Genomic DNA, 18,927 nt, shown 5'->3' with positions numbered 1-18,927 from the left:
GGGCTGACGCATGCAGTTATACAACACATTCTCACTGATGACCTTACAAATGAGATTACAGGAGAACCAGGGTGATAGCACCTTCTACTTTTCTCTTGTGTACTGTTTTTCACCCAAGTTGCTGCATGCTCATCTTTACAACCTTGGGGATACCAGGGAAATCTCCACTAAGAGATTACTTCCTACTCCACTGTATTGTGGTGCCAGGCTCAGTGCTAGCATGTCCACGTAGTACAGGAGAGAAATAAACTTAGAAATATTTTATCAAGGGCTATAAAATCCTAGTGGGGATGGACTCCACTACACCCAAGGTAAGACCTGAACTTGAAGCCAAGTATGATCCTGCACCCTCAGTTGTCCTGTCTACATGCTAATGTCATCTTAGAGTTATCACTGCAGCACTTACATTCAACCTGTGCTACACAAAGGCTAAACTGACTGACTTTGATACAACAATATGAAGACATTTGGATTTAAAATCCTACATTTCAAATGCAGTTTGTCTATTTTGTGAGTGCAATTTACCCTGAATGATTTTTCCCCTATAAACTCTACCTTCATTTTTTCCAGTGATTTAAGCAAAATAAGGCAAGGCTAGGCTGAGAAAGATGCCTTGCATTCTCCCAGGGGTTGCCTGGGAGCCCACAGAAGGGCTGAGGGATTCTGCTTGGTGGCAGGTTTAACAAGCAGTTAGGCATGATGGTGTTTCAAGGGCTCAGAAACTGCAAAGCACTCAGCATGCTGGCACTAGTTTGCCAAAACATGTAATCCCTGTCTGTGCAGTTTAAAGATAAACATATTCCGAACTGGGGAACTCACTGGTTTCACTGGGAATGCAGGAGTACTTTCCAGGAGTCAGGCTCTACCTGTCTGCTTCTGGCACCAACCTGAGATTTGGGTAAGGGGTAACAAACTCCTGGCTCTGCACAGATTGCCCGTGTAACCTTTGCAAGTCTCTTGCTTGAAAACCTCACATATAAAATGGAGAGGTGCTGCACGTACCTCCCAGCATCTGCCTTGTGTGCCTACTTTGAAAGTTGCACAGATCAGGAACTGTCTCCGGCAGTTGGTAACTGGGCTGTGAGAGCTTCGGCAACTTTACCATGGTATCAAATAATGTCTTTGCCTTCGGGCTAGGAGACTGAAGAATGTCAGTCTGGCCTCCCTCTTAGGCAGGTTTCCCGAGTCTTTGAATGTGTCCTCCTGCACCTAGTTCAATCTGGAATGACACTGTCAAAGTCTATGTTTTTGCCTCCCTTCCAAAGCATCTTAACCTTGGTATTAATTATGCAGAGCATACCCCAGTAATGGTAAAGCATGGTTTGCCTTCTCCTGAGAAGTCTTAGTACTCAGAGCAAAGTTTATGGTGAGATAAAGAACAACATACACATCTCACCCCCACCCTTCCCTGCAGGGCTATTGCTTATGTGTGGGAGCCAGAGAAAAAAGCAGCAAAGAAATGTAAATGTAAATTTGCCTGCTTAGCCCCTCACACCCAAACACTCCATATAAACAAACAGTCATCTCCAGGTACTGTTTTCAAGTCAAATAGAGACAAGCAAATAGTATCGCTATGGCCGGAGCCTTCAGTACAGAATTCTTCAATACAGAATACTTATATCTTGCTTATGGAGAAGCTAAGATTTCCATGCACCTAGAACAAAAGAAAAAGAAACCAAGAATTTAGAGAAAAACATAAATGTAATAAATATGTTTATTCTGAGACAGTTGCTCAGAAGGAAGCAAAACTGCAGTGCAACTCCTATTTACACACAGCGTCTAAGGCATGATACAGTAAGACTTTCAGCATCCTGAATGAATTGAGAAAACATGGATGTTTCTTAAACAAGGGACTCAGAAACAAAGGTAGGGTTATAAAGTGGCATATGCCACAGCCATGGAGTACAGCTACAACAGATAATACCCAGTAATTCCAATCTGCATTAAAAAAAAGAAAAAAAATCAATACTGGATTAGGCAGTGTAATAATGCACAGAAGTAACATTGATACTGCAAAAGAAAAACAAGATGCAAAGGAACTTGGAGCCAGTATGTTGAACTGATGCATCGTGAGCTCGATTCCTAGGCCCAGCGGTCCAAGGACGCCAAGGCAGAACGAGGCAGAGTAGTTACCACATCCCCCTGGGTGTCAGGAAGTCTTTCCAGTGGGAGAGGAATAGCTAAATCTACTTTCACGGCAGAGTCTGAGTGTGAGTATAGATAAAGCAGGCTTGTAAGTGCATGCAGGGTATGTGCATTGTATAAACACGGTATCACTGAGATGACGAACCAGATAGGACAGGCTGATGAAGCAGCTGCGGGGGATCTAGAACTGGGGTCTTCCCCTAGTCATGTACTAAATGTTCTTGAAGCTCCAGAGCACTAAAGAACCAAACCCAGGCAATTAGAAAGGGCAAGGTTATGCCAGCAAGCTCTGATCCTACATTGCCCAGAAAGCCTAGTGGAGTAAGGTTATGTGCTACCTTTATGTTACATATCCAGGGGAAGAAAATCAGTTGGAGTGTCTTCTTCCAAAATACTCCTCTACTTCAAAAGAGAACAACAACAAATAGCAGAAAGTGACACCACTACACCTCTCTGTAAAACCAAAGCTGACAAAGGTTAGACAGAAAGAGACAGACACATGGTCTGGTGACCTGTCAATAGAACAAGGCACAGCAGAGATCTCCTGGCTCCAACACTGGTTCCTTTTGTGCCACCAGACAATTCTGTTTATCTTATGCCCTTCAAGTAAAATAACATTTGCTTGCTTCTGAGGGCAGCGGAAAGGATAACTGAGCAACAGCCCAGGGGCTATCAACGTCACCCTCTTTCCCAACAGATCCGGAAAGCAGCCCTTTCCATTTGCTGTGATTCCTTAAGTACCTTCCTATTTGATTACAGTATTGACCTATTTTAAGGGATAATTGCATTGATTTTAAGCGAACAGGACAATAATGTCCAAAGCTTTGTTTTCCAGTTCCTGTTGCCCTGACTAGAAAGTGTTTCTAAGGATTCTTTGGGCTGCATTTACTCTGGTTCCTGAGTGTGGGAAAAGTAAACAAGCAATTGTTTATACACCATCCTTCACTTTCCGCATGCTGGAACACTCGCACCTATTTTAGGGCAAATTGTTAGAGCAAAAAGAGGCACACTCTTCATTGGTTTTGGAATGCTTATTATTTCAATGCAGTATTTTAGACCTATGGAATTTTTTTGATTTTTTTAAAACTCTCAACAGCCTTATAACCTGTGCAAACAGATTTGAAGCTCTCAGGGATGTGATCAACACGTGGAAAAACTATTTCAGATTCCTTTAAAATGATGCACTGTAAATCACGATGGTTCAGGAGCTGACTGAGAAGCAGCTGGGATGCCTGTCCAGCAGGCAAGGAGAAGAGGAGCAGTGAGCAGCAGTCTCAGTGGCCAACCCCGGCTGGGCCATTCCCACCCCCCAGTCACAGCCCCTTAGGCCTGGGCCTCCACTGAGCTCTGGGAAGGCCAGCCCGGCTCAGGCATCCACTGCAGCCTCAGGAACAACTGTCAGCTCATGTGTACACCGAGGGAATTCTGTGACATAAAAGAAAGAAGACTTTTTAATCTTGTAAGAAAAAAAAAAGAGCTGGTTTTAAACTACTATTGGCAATTAAAAAACAAGTTATGAATATTACAGTAACTAAAGAAGAAAAGGATAGATAGTTATTATAGAACAACTTTCTTCTGAACCTTCACAGGAACTCTTCACAACCTAAACCAACTAAGAGTATTTTATCTTCATCCCAAAATAGCCCCAATTAGGATTACTCGAAATGTGTCTATGAATTTGCAGATTTGTTCTGTGATGATGCAGTGATCCAGTAGATTAACACAGGAAGCTGGACAAAGCCGCAGAAAGATGCAGACAAAACTTTTTTCTCACAGGTCAGACTGTTTAGGTGCTCCAGCTCTGCCCCATAACGACATCACAGAATTTTAATTTGAGGTATTTCCAGAGTTCCTGATCCCACATCACATTAAATTGTCTTTCAGAGATGCTTTTTTATTCTTTTTCATACTACAGTTTCACTAAAACAAAATTACAGTCATTAGGTGACCTAACTATATTTTCCCCATGTTTCAAAATGCTTGGGTGAATCACTAAAAAATGCTATCACATAGATCAAAGCATCTACAGAAAAGTTATCCTTGCATATTGAATTCTATTGAACCGGTTCCAAAACTGTGAGTTATCACTATGAAATAGATTGGTAGTCTAATGTCTGCTAATCAAGTGTTAACCTAATATTCCAGTCCATCATCAGACTTAACCACCTTCTTAGCTGTCTCCGTGTCTCAATCCAGAAAGGATTTCGATGATTTGAGCTAGTTTCACCACTAAAAATGACTTTTCCAGGCTGAGACAGCATTCTGTGTGCCACACTGCTGCTGCCTGAGATTGAAGTTGCAGATACATAGAATATTTCTGAGGATACACAGCCATCTTTCAGAAACACAATTTCTATATTCATAATGAACAAAATGAAAACAAATAAAGCGCCTCATTTTTTCTTACACGTTTCCACACTGCTTTGATGACTCTAAAAGAAATGCAAATCAGCATTTCAAATAGCAAGTGCCATGCTAAGCTCCACACCCTGCCCAGTGGCCAGGAAATGCTTGATATTCCATCGTCCTTTACACTGCTGAACTGCTACCGTTGTATGTGATTTGTAGGCATTTGAGAGCTTGAGGCCGCTAAAGGGATCCCAGCAGACCTGCCTGGGGAGCATAAGTTGCAGTTTTCAGGTAGCATGACAGAAATCCACAAGTAGTTGCTATTAATGACAACATCTTTTATTCAGATAGCATTTTTATGGTTTTATTGTGAAACATTAAAAGTAAACTGCTACTAGGATTTCAGTTACTTAAAATTACTTTCTTACAGTTAAAAGTAAATGCTGTAAAGTAATTTGTTATTAGAGCATAAAAACGATCCACTTGGGGTATTAGGAGGGTGGCACTAAAATCTCTGTTAAGCTTACGCTGATGTACCCAACAGCTTCATTTAAGTCAGCAAAGGATCAAGATCTGCACAAATTCCAATAAATATAGTTTGATACAGAAGATTACTACAAAGGAAGGTCTATGGGGAAGATTAACATTAAACGTTACCTATCACAAAATTAGTAGGTAGGCGGTTGTCTTTGAACTTACTGCAAGGGAGTGCGTTTTATATCAACAGCCATCAATGAGATAGAAATACACAAATAAAAATACGTGGTAATCCTTGCCTACTGAGAACAGTTGTTTTCAAACATCTGCGCTCTCACTGAACTGCTTTACAACACTGTTTTGACATAAATATATCTTTTATCCCATAGACTTCTTTTAATAGTTTTCTGAAAGCCATTTTAGGCACTTATTGCAATTAGCAAGCCTAGTTAAACCTTATTTGTACACTCTATTTTCTTTGCCCAGTGCTGGCAAGTCCAAACAACATTGATACTAGCTGCTATGGAGCAAATAATGTAAACATGAGGTAAAGATCTAGACAGCTGAATTCTACACTGAATCCTTACAACAACGCCACAGAAAACCAGCAGCCACTATGCAAACAAACAAGCAAACACAGTATGAAAAATAGTAGTTTACTGGAAAAATACATGCAAATTGTTCCTGTAAGCTTCCAAAGACAAGTTCTAGATTTTCGATAATGTATTACATGACCATTTTCTTTTTGCTCTACACAGCCTGTATTCTACGGGAAGCAAGGCTGGTCTGTTCAGAAATAACATTAGCTGATTTTTCAGTGACTGATAGATTAGTTTATAATAATTTTGTAGATCATGAAGAATGGGCATCAGGTTGGACCAGGTAGGGCTTATTTGACCTGCTCAGCTAGAGGTGGACTCCAACACTTTCAATTTGAGTTCAATATGCAGTCTGAAGCAAAACGCTCATCTGGAAAACTATGAGCACCCTGCCTGCCTGCCTGCCTGCCTACCTACCTACCTGGTTAAAGTAATTTTCAGGGTATATTCTCCATCTAAATTAAGTCCAACTAAGTAACAGTTGTCATCTCCAACAACTTCAAATCAGAAGAGTTCATTACTGCATTTTCCACTTATATTCCTAACTTTGACCTTGGAACGCTTTCTCTGACGCTGAACAGTAATTCACTCTCCTGACTACTTCATTCTAAGAGAATCTCTCCTGAGAGCAGGCTGCTACAGACAGTTTTGTATTTGACCCAGTACTGGAACAAAAAAGTCCACTTCAGTTTGAGTTACAGTTTGGGTTCGATCCAGGACTGCAGATGGCATCAAATGTTGTTTTTTTTCCTGTAAAATCACACATCAGCAGCATTTCTACCTTGGGAAAGGTGGCATTTTCAAAAGTGCTCATCAGTGATCCTCCTCTGCTGCTTCCTATACATTTCATACAGTAAAAATGAAAAAGCACATCCAAATGTTTCTCATAATTAAAAGTATTTTAAAAAGAGGATGCTCAGTTGGGGTTAATCCTATTTACTGTTCTCATACAAGTAACTTTTGGGGGTTTCAAAATCTCTTTCAGCATAACACATATTTGGGAAGAAATCTTAGCATTACTGCAATTAACAGGAGGGTTTCATTAACTTCTACCATTATTTCTCAAAAAAAATCACAGTACCAATGTGCCTGTGACGCTCCACTTGTTTTAAGATTACATAGTAATTCTGTATTCTAAATGACAGCATTACTTGTAATAAATAAATGATTATATTTCTCTTCACTGTTTTATGAAGCCTTATGGCTTCTTCAAAATGTATTATACAGGACAATTCATACTAGCATTTTATGAATAATGGCCTACAGACTGAAAATTTCAATACCAGTATTTGCTACTCAAAATTCAGGCTGCATTAACAACTTTTGATAGGATTGACAGGTAGCATAATGTTTCTTTCCTATGACTGGGGAATGGTGGAAAAGAAAGGCTAGCTAATATGTTATGTTCAAACAAAGCTCCAATAATCTCGCTGAAATATTTTTCTTATTCTGTTTATTTAAAAATGGTGGGAATCTTTGTGGGGTTATGCTTAGACTGACTTAAAACTGATTTATAGTGAATTGGGTTAATTTGTTTAGTTACTATGAATACAGATATGGCCCAAGACTCAGTTACAGTTATTTGTGCCTGCTTGTGATCCCACGCTAACTTTTATACAAGCCTAATACCAGAGACTTTACAGAGCCAAGTTTGATTTCAACTGCGGGAGGTGAAAGATGAGAATTGGGCCCCAGGAATACAAGACAATGTTGTCAAATAAATATATCTTCCTCTGCATATGCCTTTGACTACACGCCCCACCAGATGAAGCCAAAGATGGAAGATACCTTCAGCTAGGACACTAAAAATTCGACGTATTTTTCCTCCTTCAGCTAGTTAACTTTCTTAAAAAGATCACAAAGCAATACAGTGATCTACCCCATATAATGATCTACATTTTATATATATGGCACTGTTCATAAAGAAGAGATTATGAGCAGTGATGCAGTTTGATTCCTAGGACAGGAAGATGCCTCAGGGAGGTCGGGGGTTAGGAATATGGTGGCAGGAAGAATGAGTGGGGTCCGGTCCTGTCCCTGGAGGAGGAAGGGGAACTGAGGATGGGCGGGTGAGTGCAGATGGAAGTCTCTCTGCTGCCTTTCTACTCCCTCTTCTCAGACTGACCTGATCTGGGGGCTTAAGCCCTCTTTCCCCGCATCAGAAAAAGGCTGCAGTAGATGCTGCCCACATAACCTGAGTCTGTCCGTTACAGCAGCACTTAGGTCTTCAGGCGAAGGACACACTACTGGGCTGAAGCGTGACAGGGTTGAAGTGTGACGACGTAACGTCCCCGTCAGTTACCTGCTTCACCTGTGTGTGAGAGGACCCTGCTCAACAAACACCTTGTTCCAGCCTTCCAGTTTTCTTGCGCGCCGTCCGCCGCCGACGGGGGAGACCCCCAGGCTCCCGCCCCCACACGGCTCCGAGCACGGCTGTCGTCTCCCGGCACTTCATCCCTCCGCCACGAGCCGCCTTCCGCATCGAGGCGTTCACCACCGTCAGACCCAGTCCGGCCCGACCTCGGGCGGTAAGGTCAAAAAAACCAAAAACCAAACCAAACAAAAAAGTCCCAGACCCGCCAAAGAGTCCAACTTCCGCCATCACAAGACCGTCCTGCGAAGGCCGACGCTCCCCCGGGACCACACGCACCGCGGCAACGGCCGAGGCGGGCTGCCCACTGGGGGCCCCGCAGGGCCACGGCCGCAGGAAGGGGCGCGGGGGCTCTCGCCCGCGGCCGGCGCAGCTCGCTCTTCCCGCCGATCGCCTGCAGCCTTAACCGCACCTGCGCGCGGGACGCGGCCCGGCCGGCAGCCTCCTCTGCTCCCGCCGCGCGCGGCCTCTCTCGGCCTCGGCCCCGCGCGGCCGCCAACCGCCAGTCGCCAACGGTCAACCGCCAACCGCCAACCGTCAACCGCCGCCCGCCAACCGCCGCCGCGCGACACGGCGGCCTGCCCGCGGCCGCCCTTCCCGCGGCGGGGGGAAGGAGGTGACTGCTTAACGGTGCGAGCGCCCGGGCCGGGGCTGCCGAGGCTGCCGCGGCGGCGGCGCCCGCGGCTGCCGCCCGGCTCCGCAGCGCGTTACCTGGAGCGCGGCGGCGGCCTTACCTGTGCGCGCCTCTTCCAATGGCAGCGCACCTGGGCGCGCTCCGCCCAATCAGCTCGCGGCTCGCCCCTCTGGCTCGGCTCCTTTAGTGAAAGAATCCGGCGCCGCTCGGAAAGTTACCTGTGCGCGCCCGGCCCGGCCGCTCTCCGCCGCGCCGCCCGGCCCCGCCGCTCCCCACATGCGAGGGGGAGGGGGCTCTACCTGCGCTACCTTCGCGGCTGGCTGCGGGAGCCGGGAGAGGGGGGGAAGGAAAGCAGAATTACCAGTAGCTCTGGTTCTGCCGTCCCGGGCGTTCACACACACCTTCACCTGCACAGACTTGAAAGTCCAGTTTCACCAGAGAGACTGAGGCACCAGGAAAAGGGGAGAGAGTTCATTGGATCAAACATGTCACAAGAGACGGACAAGTAAGTGATCACAGACATGCTGCTGCTCCTGCTGCTCTGGGGCTGATCGGCCCGACTGGTTTGTTGTGTTTTTTTTCTCCCCTCTCTGGTGGTGGATGCGGACCTGCGGGGATTATGTTTCTCCCCTGATAAAAAGACATTAGACCGAGGAGGCAGAGCAACTCCCAGAGCTCCCGAGGACAAAGCTGCAGCTTAGCGTCCCCCATCTCGCTTTTGATCTGGTTGTGGGGGCTTGGCTTTTTTTTTTTTCCCCCTTCCCTAATTTCCCTTTTAGTTGAGATTTTTGTTCCCCCTCGCTTCGAGGGGCCCTTCCCTGGGGGGCGGTTCTCCTCCTCGCCCCGCAAGAGAGCAGCGGCGTCCGCTCGCCCCAGGCCCCGGACCACAAGTGCGTCTTGGCTTTTGTGCTGGCGCAACAAAGAGCCTTTGTACCGGGCCGCACACGGCCATCTTCCTCCCCGGCCCGGCCCGCCCGGCGCAGCACGGGGCCCGCGCGGGCACCTGCCGGCCGCGGCGGCCGGGTCGCGCCGGCGCTGCGGGCGGCGGCCTTGTTTTTCCCCCGCCGGGATGCCTCGGCGGGCCGCGGCTCCCCAGGAACCCACCCGCTCGCGGTCTCGCGGTTAAAAAGTAACTTCCCCCCTAAAAGCGCCGGGGCAGCGCAAACAGGCGCCGCGCTCATGTCGGCGGCGGAGGAGGAAATGTCGGCGAGCGGGGCCGCGGCCCTTCCCGCGCTGCCCGGGCGCCGCCGCCGCCGCCGCCGCCCGGGGCTCCTCCGCAGGGGCGGCTGGGGACGGCCGCCTGCCCCGGGCATGTGCGGCGGGGCCGGGGCCTGGCGGCGGCAGGGCCGGAGCAGGAGCGGGCGCGGGCGGTCGCCGTCGGTGGCGGGGCGCGGGCCTCCGCCGCCGCGCTCGGCCGTGAGGGCCCCGCGGGCGGGGGCGGCGGAGCGGGCGAGGCGCGGGAGCCGCGGCGCGGCTGGCAGGTCGCGGCTTGCCGGCGCCGCGCTGCCCCGGGACGGGCGTGACTGAGCCAGCGCTCCGCGCCGGCCGGCCGCAGGGCAGCGCGGGGTAGAGGCCGGGCCGGGGGCGGTGGGCCGGGGCGGAGGGCAGGCGGGGCGGGAGGCGGCCGCGGCGTGTCGCGGGCTCCCTGGCCTGGGCAGGGCGCCGCCGCCGCTCCGGGCGCTGCTCCGCACGAGCCGGTTGTCGCGCTGCCGCCGCGGCCGAGCGCGGAGCCGTCGCGGGGAGGCCGGTGCTGGGTGTTGACCCGCGGGGGCAGCGAGGCTCGGGGACGGCCCGCTGTCAAGGGGCGAGAGGAGAGATTATCTGACAAAAGAAAGCAGCGGGGCTGACTGCCCTGATCGGGGGGAAGGGGACAGTCCGGAGGAGAAAGATAACAAAGTTTAGCCCCGGCCTTTTCAAACGTGAGCTGGCGGCGGGATAGCGCAGAGGCAGTCACCGAGGTGAAATTAAACCGATTACGGCAGGAGCTGGGAACAAAGCGGAGTTTGGGAGCTCATCTGAGTGGGAATGGGAACTAATGCCTTAAGGGGCCAGATAAGAGCAGTAAACGCTTTAAATGCCAGGACAGAGCCCCGGGGGATACTGCTGAGGCGGGGAGGAGCGCCTGAAAGAGCGGTCGTTGAGTGGGGAGAGGAGCCAGATGGACTGCAAAGGGCTCGGGGACAAGAGGTGTGTCCAAAAGCGATGGGCAGCTCCACAACCGTAAGGAGGTGAAAGAGGCTCTGGAGTTATTCCCCTGGCCAAGCACAGTTGCCAGTGTTTTCATTAAAGCGTCAGAAACTAGGCTGCAGCAGATCAAGCCACGCTTAATGGAAATGAGAGGGAAATCTGGTGGGGAAAAAAGAGCAGCTCTGTACCCCGGTCAGCTCTGAAGCAGAAAAGCAGTGCGGTGGAAGCCTAACTTGTGTGCACGCCTGGAAACTAGGGCTGCGGTGCACCTCTCCTGGGTCTGGGATGTTACCAAGCTATCCGTCCTTTCCAATAATATCGGTGTGGCGGGAATGGATTAATGCTCTTTGTTCCCTGCTCTGTGTAGCCCTGCTGATGTTACTGCTATGAGGAACATAAGAGCACATAGAGCCCTGTAGAGCATATACCCTGAAGTCACAGCCCACTGCTGGTATGCCCGTGAGCTGTTTCTGGTCAGAAGTGCTTAGAAAATTGATAGCTGGTAGCCTAAAGCTTGAAGAGGAAATCGAAAGTAAAGAAATCCCCTGGCCTCTGTAGACAAATGTGACCTAAAGAGACAAATACATTTGTTTTCAGGAAAGATGACCAGGTGGAATGAGAAATCAGATTGGGGGTGAGTTTGCCTGGGAAGTTTTTTTTTTTCTTAGGTTCTAATTATATTCAATTAAAACCTAAGCTGCAGAGTAGTACATTATTCTCCTCCACATGGCCTTTACTTTACTTAAAAACAAATCTCCCCTACGGGCAAGACTGGGTAGGGAAGCTCATTATTTCGAGGTCAGTTAATTTGTCGGTGTCATTGGACATGTTTTTGTGGGGTTTGTGCTAGGAAAGAGGAGGTAGCAGCAGTGGGGTATAGAAAGCATGGAAAACTGTCTCCCCTGCTCTTCTCGCAGCGGGCTTTGCTGGGTGCTCTGGAGCAGCTGTGTGCCCCAGTGCACCGCAGCGCTGCCCAGGATGCAGTGTCCCTCCGTAGGAAGGAGGAGCTGGGCCAGCAGGTGCTGTGAGTGCTACCTGCACCCTCCTCATTAAGGGAGGAAGGTGGTCAGTCAGGGGAAAATGCTAAAGAATAAGTCATTTGATTCTAACTGAGGAGCTTGGAAGGGGAGATTATCCCTAAGATACTGTGCATATCTCCTTGTCTTTAGTTCTTCTGCTTAAGATTGGTCTTGCCTGCTTTCTTCCACAAACTGCTATCAGTCAGAAGAGATAAGGCATGATTTCACATGCATTTTTCAGGTGTAGTACCGACTTCAGCAGGCTGTGACCACTTGTTCCTTCCTCCCCCCAAGTTGTGTCAATAGAGCTGTTTGTGCTGCTAGAGAACTGGGTCAGAGGAGTTTTGGGCTGAGAGTAGCCTGGTCCCCCCTTGGAGGTTTTTCAGTGTGTGTTTTTCATCGGTATGGGTTCATCACACCATCCTGCAATGTTCTAGTGCAGTAGAGGGGGTGCAAGCCAATGGCTAGGGGCAGAACGGCTTAAACTGGAGGTTCTGCAGAAAGAAACACGTGTCCCATTTTTTTATGAATGTTTTGAAGCTCCGTAGTTTGGCTGGGGCTGCAGCTGCTCCTGTTACCCTCCGATTCCCTGAGTCATCAGGAGGGGACCTTGGGGATGCACTAGTTGCCAGGGGGCATAGGGCAGGGAGGAGGGAGTCTCGCTCTTTGCAGGATGTAAGGGTTAACAGGGTCCACTCTGGCATTTGTAAACTGAAAAGTTCTGTTCTTGCTGTAGCATATAGAATTAATTTATGTATCCCTTGTAGAACTCCAGATTAACGGGTCTAGCGCATTGGTAAAGCTCAGTACTTTATAGCTTCAGTACTTATGGGACTTAACAGGGTTTTAGAGACTGCCACTGCTCCCATGAATGAGGAGCAGCAATTGTGCAACCCGTGTGACCTGCCTGGTAAATGCCACAAGTGTGTGTCCCCTCTGCTCTGTGTTGCATAAAGTCTTGAGTCCCACGTGGGCTGGGGCTGAAGTTGCATACAGAGCAGGCTCGGGAACAGGCCCGAACGTGCTGATACCTGTGGCTCTCATGGTAGGCGGCCAGCCGCATGACTGACCATCAGCCAGACCGGTGAGGCTCCAGACACCTCCAGGATGTGTAAGAGCTACCAGATAGACGGGGCTGGGGCGTGCTCAGACCGACCACATTAAGGAGGATTTGGGGGGCAGCCTGGGTCCACACCTGAGCGTGTGCTTGTGGGTAAATAAGTGAGTGGATAGCAAGTCTGGAGGTGGGAATAGGTTCAGACCTGCTCCCCTCTGTCAGTGTAGACATATTCACATCCAGCTTGCTGCTTGGTAGTGTCCGTGGCTGAAGTCTTTCCTGGACTCTTCACAGAGTAATTTTGCCCTGTTTTCATATTTCTCCCTCACTGTGTAAATGTAGCTGCTGCCTCCATAATATTTAGATTAAGCATCCAGTAGTATAACAACAGAAGTATTTATGGCTTGCAATGTGATTCTGTGAATTATACTTTCTTTGAGGGCCAAATACATTCCCCATCAGCTGATGTTCGGTGGCAATCAGGCCACACACTACATGGTTCGTTATTATTTTCCACACTGCAGAATGTTCAGTTTAGGGCATCAATTAAGCTGAATTTTCCAGTATGTTACTCATCAGAAATGGATGGAGAAACAGAGGAACTAGTGATGTTCAGTGCTTGCACTTTTTGAATGCCAGATGTGCTGTCTCGAATATTCCCCAGAAAACGTCCCATCTCCATATGGGGGAGGTGGGGGGTCAATGTGTTGTACCCCAGAGCACTTGCAGCCACAAACTTACCTGAGAGGAATTAAGGGTATCAAACGATCATGTCTTGATGTAACAAGAGATGTGAGAGATGCCTCTCTAATGTTGGAGTCTGAGAGCAGGCCAAAGATCAAAGCAGAAGAGGAGGGAGGAGGTTTTCCCAGGTCACTTGCTTGATTGTAGTGATCACATAACCTCTTCCCTGTGGAAGGATCAGTAGAGACATCATTCTTGTTTTGGTGGGGGCTTGTGAAGGGGAAATGATAGTACATTAGTTGACATTTGTTGTCTTTTTCAGAAATGCTAATTCACTGCAAACCATTGATAGTTTCCTTAAATATAATATTTTTCCCTGTGATTATGAAGCAGCCAGTAGAGCTGCCGTGTGTGTGTGTGTGTGTGTATACACATACCCCTCATCCCCACCAGCATTTTCAAATCCTGGGAATTCATCATGGGATAAATCTTTAGTTTTCTAATCAGTGATTAGGACAGTAGTAGCTAATTAAAAGAAAATGGCTAATTAGTTCAGATGTCCTAGCACCTGGGACACTTATACTTTTTTTTTAATTGTACCAACTTCATGAAGAAAAGAATTGTTACTTATGAAATATTTAACTAATAAAACTATATTAAGTGTGTGTGTACTGCAGAGAAGTTGAATGTTGTGACATACCTCTAACTGGAGAATATGAGCCTAATGTTAAACATTACATGTATCCATAGATTTACTAATTTTTATGACAGTGGAAGGCAATGCCATCTTCTGTATTTATGTATTTTAGCTGTTCTGTAAAGTATATTTTTGGTTTCCCGTGCTTTTTTTTAATATTGTGGGAAATCTTGACACCCCCCCCCCCCACCCCCCGGATTGTGCAGTTGTTGAATTTGTGTTTTCCTTCCGACTGTGGAAAAGGTTTCATATTTTGAAAAGACCAGCAATCTTTGCTGTCAGTGCAGTAACTGTTGCATCTCCATTAACTTTCATGGGAGTAATGAATGAGCAAGGGCTGCAGGGTCAAGGGCCAGGTTAAACTGCAGCAGGTTCAGGAAGCCTTGTCGTGACCTGCTTTTAACTTTAAAGTCTCCTGCTAGCTGCTTGAAGTCAGCTAAAACAACCCTGTGTGCTATGCGTGCTGCAGCTATGCTTCTGAGCGGAACGGGGCATGGCCTGACCCACAGCGGCTACGATGACCGCTAATGCCGGTCAATGCTTTTAGCCTTCGCAGATATGTTGAGAGCGCCAGAGCGTCTCATTTTTTAAGCAGATGTCACAGTGCTGTTTTTTGTTTTTGTTTTACAAATATGCTGAAACCTGCCTTTTTTGAGACTGTTACAGTCTCAACTTGTACAGTTAGTACAAGTGTGAAAAAGAGCAGACTACTCAGTATACTAATACAAATGATTATCTGGTAGAAATCAGTTTTAATTAAAAGTCAAACAAAGCAGTCTCTGAAATCCTAGGTATAAAAAGTTTGTCTCAAGATGAGTAACTGACTACTTGAGATAGTCCTCAGTAGGCATTTACTGTGTGTATTTAATCTTTTTTGTAACTCCACTTTGACATACTTAATTTTTTTTGTCAAGGTTAATGAATCACCTATTTATTTTAATCTTTTAAATCATTATTACATATTTAAATTATTTTGGTTCTGAGTAAAAACAAATAAAACTTCCAGTAGGCATCTAATTGCCTAACTAGTCTGTTTTACTCTTCAGTGTTTCTGCTCTCAATCTAATTTACTTCCTCTCAGACTGTTTTGTGAAGGTAAAATAATTTATTTTAATCATTTAACATGTCTGATCTTATTCAGATTTATCCTTGCACTTGAAAAGAATAATTATCCCAAAATTGCGAGAGTCCCAAACCTGCATTCATTAGTAGGCAAAATTACTTCTTTAATGGGAGTTTTTCCCTGGTATGGATTGCTAGTTGGGCCAAAGGACATCTTATCTTCTGGTTTCCTGGTGGTCTAAATGCTTTGATTTCACCTTACTCTCAAGTCACTTGTGTGGCTTAGGCTAAGTGCATTTTGGAGACCTATTCATGCTCCTGGGGAAGATGAAATTCTGGGCTATGAAAGATAAAATAACAAGACACAAGAGCCATTATTTTGCTGTTTGTTAAATATTTATGCTCTTTTGCAGTTTTAATTGAACACTATTGTCTAATTGAAACAAAGATTTTACTGACTTTTTAATTGTAAGTTTGGGAATAAATCCTGAGGAGTCTAAACTTTCTTTTAAAAATAAATAAATAAATGATGACCTGTTGTGAGACAACCATGTTTTTTTTTTTTTTGTTTGTTTTTTTTACTTTGATGCCTAGGCAAAGCAGTATGCCGAGGGTAGATTTGGGCTAACCTTAGAATCTTTAATCCAAGATGCTTTCAAGCACTGGGAGAGTTAAGACTAGCTTTGATTTACGGTTCTTTGTATGATAAGCACAGACAGACAGCGAAGATCTGGAATTTAAATTTTGTTAAACTTACCCAGCTTCTGTGGGATCTGTCCTTTAGCTGCTTTTTAAATGGTCATAGTAGTTTAATTTGTGCCTGTGAGTTCGTATGTAAAACGTCGGTTGTAAGACAAATAGTAGGAACATTTGTTTTAAATCTGTTTTATAGTAGCCATATAGCTGCACAGAGAATTGTGTAAGTGAAAACTAAACTGTTACAAAGAGTTTTAGAGTTATTGAAGCACTCATTTGTAAATGGTCACACTCTGATGTCAAACCTGAAGAGGAAACCTTTCCCAACTCTTAGTTGAGGCTGGGAGTGTTACTGTACTGGTGTTGTACCAAGTGAAATACAGGCATTTTTAAATTCTCTGCCTGTTATTTTGTGTTGTAGGGACACCTAAGCGGGCAGGTTTTCTTCCCATAGCACACTCAATCACAGCATACGTCAGCCAGGTCTCAAATCCGCACAACTAAGGGATCAGAAACCCAGAACGTGACATGGTGCGGGTCTGCACGGCCATATAGTAGTAGTCTCTTTGGCTAGCATCTTGCTCTAAAATTTATCTTTTGTCTTGGGTTTCCAGGTTGGAGACAGGTGCCCTGTATCATCTGTGCACCTTCGTATCATCCAACAGAAGAGGAGTTTACGATAAAAGTGTCCTATAGGCTTGATGTGCTGGTATGGGAGCCAAAACAACCTGAGTCTGTCTTGCCTTTTCCAGTTATTTGACTGGTGTTAATATATCTGTGTGCTTTGTAACAGGAGTGTGGACCAAAGCCTCATATCTCCTCTCCTGGAGCAACAGTTTAACAATGAATCAACCAAGAGGTTGCACAGTTCACTGTGAAAAAGACAGGTCTGCAATCCAGATCTTTAACATTTAGCCAAGCCGTGTTTTCCACAGAGGATGCTGAGTATCTGTGCTTGGCGCTCCTGTCTCTCAGGCTAAGATGAGGCAGGCTCGGGCCTGGGCTGTAACCTGGGAACTGGAAATCCTCATGTTGTTCTGGTGTCTAACATACGTTGCTCTGTGTGTTCCCACCCAGCACCTGGCCTGCACTGGGAGGGCGAAGTCCTGTTTTCCAGTGCTGCTGATACATCACCCAGGGGATGAAGAAGTCTGTGATGACATGCAGGGAGCATTGCCATTTTTACAATTTTTTTGTTTAAAATTTGTTAAAAGAGCAAATGCATTGTCTAAATAAGCAATCAAACCCCAGAAGATGCCTGGGCTTGGTGCTCAGCTTTGCACTTTCAGCAGTCTATTCGGGGTGGATTTCCTGGGCAAGACAAAAGTTGGGGAACAAGAGGGAGTGGATTTCTTCTTTGCTAGCACCAAATGGTATAGAATGTTATGCTGAGCATATGATGGAGGAGGGTAGGATAACTGCACAGTTTCCCAGCTATATGGTGTCTGCATCCATCCATGCATTCATGTTGAGGATGTTTTCACATGTCAACATATTTGGGGGCCTTGTCTGCACTAGCAATTACTAGCAGGCAGTGAGGGAGGGATTGCATCAAACCTGTGGTTTGATTCATGCCAAGATGAATGGGGTTCTTGTTTTGGGTGTTTGTGGTCCTCATGTTAAATCCGTGGGTTGTACTCTGATTCCACCAGTACAGCTGCATCCCTGTGCTTTGTGTTCAGAGGCAGATTTAGCAAAGAGACTGAGGACTGCATGATCTTTGCAAATCCAGCAGAAGGCTTATGCACACCAAAATTGGCTGAAGGAGGTGGACAGGTGGGAAGAGGTTCGGGAGATCTTCCCGAATGAAAAGCAAACTCCAGGCACAAGGCTGCCTTCTTTCACCATTTTTTGTGAATATATTAATGGATATTTAAGATTATATGTAAGTTAATTTGTAAATTGTATCAAGTCATGTGAGAATGTGCCTCTTGTGGGATTTTATAGCCCCAAGTGATGGCTGTTGAAAGTTCATTATCTCAAATCTGAAGGAGGACTTGAAACACCAGCACATCCATTCAATTATATATTGACTTTAGGATGGTAAAGTGAATACTGTATGATGTGGCTGTCCTTCTTGTGTTGTTGCATTGCAGTAACTGAAATGAAACAAACTGAGCACCAGAGTTTTGGACATCTTTATTTCTACATTACTCTTATAATATCTAGTTTTATAAAATTCCATAACCTTTGTCTTAAAATAAGCTCAAAAATATCATTGTACCAGATGCCAAATCACTGTAACTGGTATCAATCTGTAAATCTTATCTATTTCCTCTCTTAAGAGCAAAGACCACAAATCATGTAAGGCTGGTACAAAACAAGAAAATCTGCACTAAACAGCTTGGGAAAAAGATTTTGCAAAACTAAAGGTCATCTGAAATTTAGTCTTGACGTAAATGCTCAAATATTGGGGAAATCTATCTCTTGGGTTAACATGCCTGAGAACATACCTTCATCTTTACACACCTATAAGTTAAGATACCTAACCACCTACCACTGTTTAACATAAAACAACTGGAAAGTATTTGGCAATCATTAGGAACTTAACTGCTTGAAAAGGAATTTGCACCTTTTATGCCCCAAGTATCCTCAATCTTTAAGGTGTATCTCCAAGGTAAAATAATGGAGTGATTTTGGTGTATGTAGGCATGCCCCTCCTAGCTTTATTCCTGCTAGCACGCATCCTGGCAGGAGCGCAGACATGGGTTGTAGGCTAGCCCACGTGAAGAACGGGCAGAGTCGCTGTTGGGCTTGTTCTCCACTGCTTGACTTGCTCTGAGGCTGCAGTCTATTTTAGAAGATCTGCCGCAGGCTACAGAGGAGCTTTGCTGCTATTCCATCCTTGGGAGCCAGGTTGAACGGGAGTCTTCCACTTTTAATCTTTTCCCTCCCTAGGGAAGTTCCCCCCATGGGTGGGACAGAGGGAGGATGGTTGCTGACAGATTTA

The 18,927-nt window shown here is 46.2% G+C and overlaps 1 protein-coding gene and 1 long non-coding RNA gene across 3 annotated transcripts in view; one reads left to right on the top strand and one right to left on the bottom strand.

Annotated features, from left to right (window-relative positions):
- Nucleotides 1-1,682: 1,682 nt before the first annotated feature.
- Nucleotides 1,683-8,664, bottom strand: LOC112994917 (uncharacterized). Its single transcript, XR_003262051.2, has 2 exons — nt 7,696-8,664; nt 1,683-3,570 (listed from the first exon to the last, which is right to left on the bottom strand). It is a non-coding gene; the product is annotated as an uncharacterized LOC112994917 (long non-coding RNA).
- A 156-nt stretch (nt 8,665-8,820) lies between these two features.
- The window catches only part of GRHL2 (grainyhead like transcription factor 2), a 71,866-nt gene continuing 61,759 nt past the window's right edge, over nt 8,821-18,927 (top strand). Inside the window, exon 1 of one of the 2 annotated variants that reach the window (XM_026119550.2) lies at nt 8,821-9,080. In XM_026119550.2, coding sequence (XP_025975335.1) covers nt 9,061-9,080 — 20 coding nt within the window. In that variant the 5' untranslated portion in view covers nt 8,821-9,060. Of the gene's footprint in view, nt 9,139-18,927 lie in introns of both variants that reach the window. The other variant, XM_064507644.1, reaches the window with a different exon arrangement.

The sequence above is a fragment of the Dromaius novaehollandiae genome, chromosome 2 (assembly GCF_036370855.1).
Source record: "Dromaius novaehollandiae isolate bDroNov1 chromosome 2, bDroNov1.hap1, whole genome shotgun sequence".
Classification (NCBI taxonomy): domain Eukaryota; kingdom Metazoa; phylum Chordata; class Aves; order Casuariiformes; family Dromaiidae; genus Dromaius; species Dromaius novaehollandiae.
This window is presented reverse-complemented; position numbering and strand designations above follow the sequence as displayed.